The sequence below is a fragment of the Borostomias antarcticus genome, assembly GCF_949987555.1.
Source record: "Borostomias antarcticus genome assembly, chromosome: 8".
In the NCBI taxonomy this organism is placed as follows: domain Eukaryota; kingdom Metazoa; phylum Chordata; class Actinopteri; order Stomiiformes; family Stomiidae; genus Borostomias; species Borostomias antarcticus.
In genome coordinates, this window is record NC_140241.1 from 26,494,127 (window position 1) to 26,499,128 (window position 5,002).

Genomic DNA, 5,002 nt, shown 5'->3' on the forward strand with positions numbered 1-5,002 from the left:
AGCTAACCACTCCCTCTCCCAGCTAACCACACCCTCTCCCAGCTAGCCACGCCCTCTCCCAGCTAGCCACTCCCTCTCCCAGCTAACCACTCCCTCTCCCAGCTAACCACCTCCTCTCCCAGCTAACCACTCCCTCTCCCAGCTAACCACTCCCTCTCCCAGCTAACCACTCCCTCTCCCAGCTAACCACTCCCTCTCCCAGCTAACCACTCCCCCGTGTTGTGTTCCAGGACAACAGTCGTCGGGTGGAGAACCTGCTGAAGCTGTGGATCATCGAGGCCAAGGACCTGCCCGCCAAGAAGAAGTACTTCTGCGAGCTGTGCCTGGACGACGTGCTCTACGCCCGGACCACCTGCAAGCTGAAGACCGACAACGTGTTCTGGGGCGAGCACTTCGAGTTCAACAACCTGCCGGCGGTCAAGAGCATCACCGCCCACCTGTACAAGGACACGGACAAGAAGAAGAAGAAAGACAAGAACAACTACATCGGCCTGGTCAGCATCCCCGTCGCCGCCGTCACCGGGCGGCAGTTTGTGGAGAAGTGGTACCCGGTGAGCACGCCCAACCCCGGCAAGGGCAAGACCCCCGGGCCCATGGTGCGCATCAAGGCCCGGTACCAGAGCATGAGCATCCTGCCCATGGAGCTGTACAAGGAGTTCGCTGAGTACACCACCAACAACTACATGCTGCTCTGCTCCGTCCTGGAGCCCGGGATCAGCGTGAAGAACAAGGAGGAGATGGCCTGCGCCCTGGTCCACATTCTACAGAGCACGGGCAAAGCCAAGGTAGGATGCTGCACGCTATACACTAAGCCTTATACACTACATACTAGTACCCTAGAACAAGGAGGATGGCCTGCGCCCTGGTCCACGTTCTACAGAGCGCGGGCAAAGCCAAGGGAATATGTAGGGGTGGGACATCTGCCCACCTCCCTTGTTCTCTGTAAAGCGCATTGTGTTTCCTCTGGATATGAAATGCCCTATACAAATAAAGCTTTGATTGATTGATTGATTGAAGGTAGGATGCTGCTAGAGATGTTACGGTGTGAAAATGTCATATCACAATTATAATGACCAAAATTATCACTGTTATCAGTATTATCGCGGTATTGTAAACTGTGCTTAAAAGTTTCTAAAACTACCGATACACACACTGTAATAATTTCACCAAGTTTTATATTGAAAACCACAAATACAATTAGCAGCAATAGCACTTTTTTTACATTAACATAAAAAAATGGGTCTTTGGGACTGCTAGCTTTGGTTGATGCTGGACAGTATTTACAGTGAGTTTTTCAAAAGCGGGGCAATCAAGCACGGTTTTAATGATACAATTATCACAATAAATGTAATCACATTTACTCACGGTTTATCATTATACCGGTTATCGTTACAGGACAGCCGTCTTATTGGTCATTGCCCCTCCAATAATGCGTCATAGCTACAGTACCAGGCTGCCTGCTCTCTCTCTCTCTCTCTCTCTCTCTCTCTCTCTGCTGCTATAGTATGTGAGAGCTTCTTTACTGTGTACAGTATCTGGAACATCTGTTAACAGAGGTACACAACGGAGCTGTTTTGACGACGCCATCTTGGCTCTGGTTAGTTTGTCAGAGAGACACTCTGAGGAAAGAGGTACCAGGACAGCCACACTCATTCATGTGTTTCTGGTCAGCTGGGTGAAGAAAAGGAAAGATTTGCTGAATTCTGTCTGTCTGTTCTGATTGGCTGTGCTGGTCTGTTCTGACTGTCTGTTCTGACTGTCTGTCCTTGCTGTCTGTTCTGACTGGCTGTTCTGACTGGCTGTCCTGACTGTCTGTTCTGATTGGCTGTTCTGACTGGCTGTTCTGACTGGCTGTTCTGACTGGCTGTTTGGGCTGGCTGTTCTGACTGGCTGTTCTGACTGGCTGTTCTGACTGGCTGTTTGGGCTGGCTGTTCTGACTGGCTGTTCTGACTGGCTGTTCTGACTGGCTGTCCTGGCTGGCTGTTCTGACTGGCTGTTCTGACTGGCTGTTCTGACTGGCTGTTCTGAATGGCTGTTTGGGCTGTCTGTCCTGGCTGTCTGTTCTGACTGGCTGTTCTGACTGGCTGTTCTGACTGGCTGTTTGGGCTGTCTGTTCTGACTGTCTGTTCTGACTGGCTGTTTGGGCTGTCTGCTCTGACTGGCTGTTCTGACTGGCTGTTCTGACTGGCGGTTCTGACTGGCTGTTCTGACTGGCTGTTCTGACTGGCTGTTCTGACTGGCTGTTTGGGCTGTCTGCTCTGACTGGCGGTTCTGACTGGCTGTTCTGACTGGCTGTTCTGACTGGCTGTTTGGGCTGGCTGTTCTGACTGGCTGTTCTGACTGTCTGTTCTGACTGGCTGTTTCCGATGCAGCTCCGGCCCTCAGGAGACAGGCCACGTCGTTAATTAGCCCTCGTTAATTCCTGCATCTCAGAAACCCATGAAACCCTTCGCTTCCCTCTTCCTTCCATCTCTCTGTCTCTCTCTCCCTCTCTCTCCCTCCTCCTTCTCCGCCCTCCATCGCTCCGTTGTTCGTTTCCCACGGAGACAGGTCATCTAATATTAATGCCGGCGCAGGAATGGCGTTCCAAGCTTTTCACGAGGGGTATGGGGGAAGGGGGGGGGGGGGGGGGGTGGCGAGGGGGGGGGGCTAGATAGAATGTCTGCAGCAGCAGACCACAGCTCAGCAGTCCCTGACTTCTGCCGGAACGCTCTCTCTCTCTCTCTCTCCCTCTCTCCCTCTCTCCCTCTCTCTCTCTCCCTCCCTCTCTCTCCCTCTCTCTCTCTCTCTCTCTCTCTCTTCTCTCTTTGTGAGCGCAGTCTGTCATAGAGAAGACGCCATTAATCTCAGCACAAAGCCGGAGCTACTAAAGGAACCGGCCCGGGTCTGAAGGATGCCTTTAAGACCGCAGGGAGGCACCGGGAGATTTAATTACATCCGCAGACTGTGTTCTGCAGGAGAGGAGGAATACGGGGCCGTTCACATCATCTCCCTGCTGCCCACATGCCAGGAGACCAGTATCTCTGGTCCACCTGCCCGCTCCATCGACCGCTCTCTCTCTCTCTCTCTCTCTCTCTCTCTCTCTCTCTCTCTCTCTCGCTCTCTCTCTCAGTCGCAGCTCTCTGTCAAATCCCTAGTATGTGTGTAGCGTGTACACAGCACATAAAACTGGAACCTTGAAACCTTGAAATTCCCAGTTCAAAGGCTTTATTGGCTGGTTTATTCATCTCTTCGTGTGTGTGCGTGTGTGTGTGTGTCTCTCTCACTCTCTATCTCTCTCTCTCTCACACACACACACACACACACATCTAAATCCCTTTACCTCAGAAACCCTGCACTACACAGCACTGTCCCTCCAGACACACACGCACACACGGTCAGATCCTTGCTAGGCTGGCCTTAAGATGTCCTATTCTGTGTGTGTGTGTGTGTGTGTGTGTGTGTGTGCATGCATGTCTGCCAGTGCAGGCTTCAAAGCAGGTTCCAGATCATTGTGTTTGGGGGCGGGTGTCTGTCTGTCTGTCTGTCTGTCTGTCTGTCTGTCTGTCTGTCTGAGTGTGTTTGTTCTTATCCCAGTGGTGTGTCTATTTCACGGTGCTCAGTACATTGAGCCCTGGGCCAGGCTCCACTCGGCCCTGCTGCCCAGGGTGTGGTCCTAACTCAGTAAACCCAGCTATTCTTAGGCCCTCCGCCATCTTGCATGACCAAAGATAAAGTCTGCAGACTGCAGACCCACGCTGCACTGTGTGTGCGTGTGTCGAGTCAAAACTCTCCTCTTGTGCGTGTCCAGTCCTGTGGCTGTTGGACTGTCGTAGCGTCTGGAGAGACAGCCTCGGTCTTTGATCTGTAGTCCGGTCACAGTATATCTCGCTCGCTCTCTCTCTCCCTAGTCTCTCTCTCTCTCTCCTCAGTCTCTCTCTACATCCCCCTCTCATCCATCATCACGCTCCTGATTCTATTAATACCAGCGTGAAGTGAAGTCACTCACCTCTCCTCTACTCGTCCTCTTTTTTCCTCTCCTCTCCTCTTTCCTTGTCCTCTCTGCCTCCTCTCATCCCGTCTCCTCTTCTCCCCTCCCCTCTCCCCTCCTCCCCTCTCCCCTCCTTCCCTCTCCCCTCCAATAACCAAAGCTGTAATTATGATGATTTTCATTTTTCATGTCCCAGAGAGGGAGATGGCAGTGTCTAAGTGTGACAAGGTGTGCAGGTACTGATTGGCTGTTTGATTCGCAGACGCTCTCTCGCTCTCTCTCGCTCTCTCTCTCTCTCTCGCTCTCTCTCTCTCTCATCTATCTTTCCCTATCCCCTTCTATTTCTACTTCTCTATTTCTCCCTTTCTGCTTTTCGCTTTCAATCTCTCCCTTCAGTTAGTCTTAGTCACTCGCCCCCCCTCCTCTCTCTCTCTCTCTCTCTCTCTCTCTCTCTCTTTCTCTCTCTTTCTCTTCTGCGTCTCCGACCAGGGCTGTATGATGGGATGTCAGGTGGACGTAGCGGTCGTCACCCCAGTCTTGCCACGCCACACACACACACACATACACACACACACACACACGTCACATCACAAGACATTAATGGAAGATTAGAGGTCATTTTGTTGGGTCTATGCATGAGGAAGTGGACTAGTAATTGCGTTATGGGGGTCTGTGATTGTGTCTCGAGGCCCTAGGGCGACCGATTCTCCCTCCCTGATCCCGGTCCACCATCGCCAGGACACTACCGCTTGCGGCAACAACAACAACAACTCAACAAACAACAACGACCCTGTCTGTGGCGTAGGAGCGGCCCGGTTTCTCTCTGCGTCGGTAGAAAATGCTCTTAACAGCACGGGAACGGCATATCAAGACGGTGGCGGCGGCGGCCGTTTCGGAACCCGGCTCCGGTCGCGCTCTTGTCCCGGCGGTCTGTCGGGAGACGGCGCCAGCGACGACGTGTCCTTCTGCGGAGAGCGGGCCAGAAGGAGGCGCTGTCCGGTTGACGTTATCATTCTGTTTCGGCCGCCGGA

At 52.7% G+C, this 5,002-nt stretch overlaps 1 protein-coding gene across 1 annotated transcript in view; it reads left to right on the forward strand.

Moving 5' to 3' along the window:
• The window catches only part of dab2ipb (DAB2 interacting protein b), a 74,828-nt gene that overhangs the window by 53,303 nt on the left and 16,523 nt on the right, over positions 1-5,002 (forward strand). The window contains exons 5-6 of the mRNA XM_084441962.1: positions 231-785; positions 4,807-4,970. Of these exons, the coding sequence (XP_084298088.1) occupies positions 231-785; positions 4,807-4,970 (719 nt within the window). The remainder of the gene's footprint in view (positions 1-230; positions 786-4,806; positions 4,971-5,002) is intronic.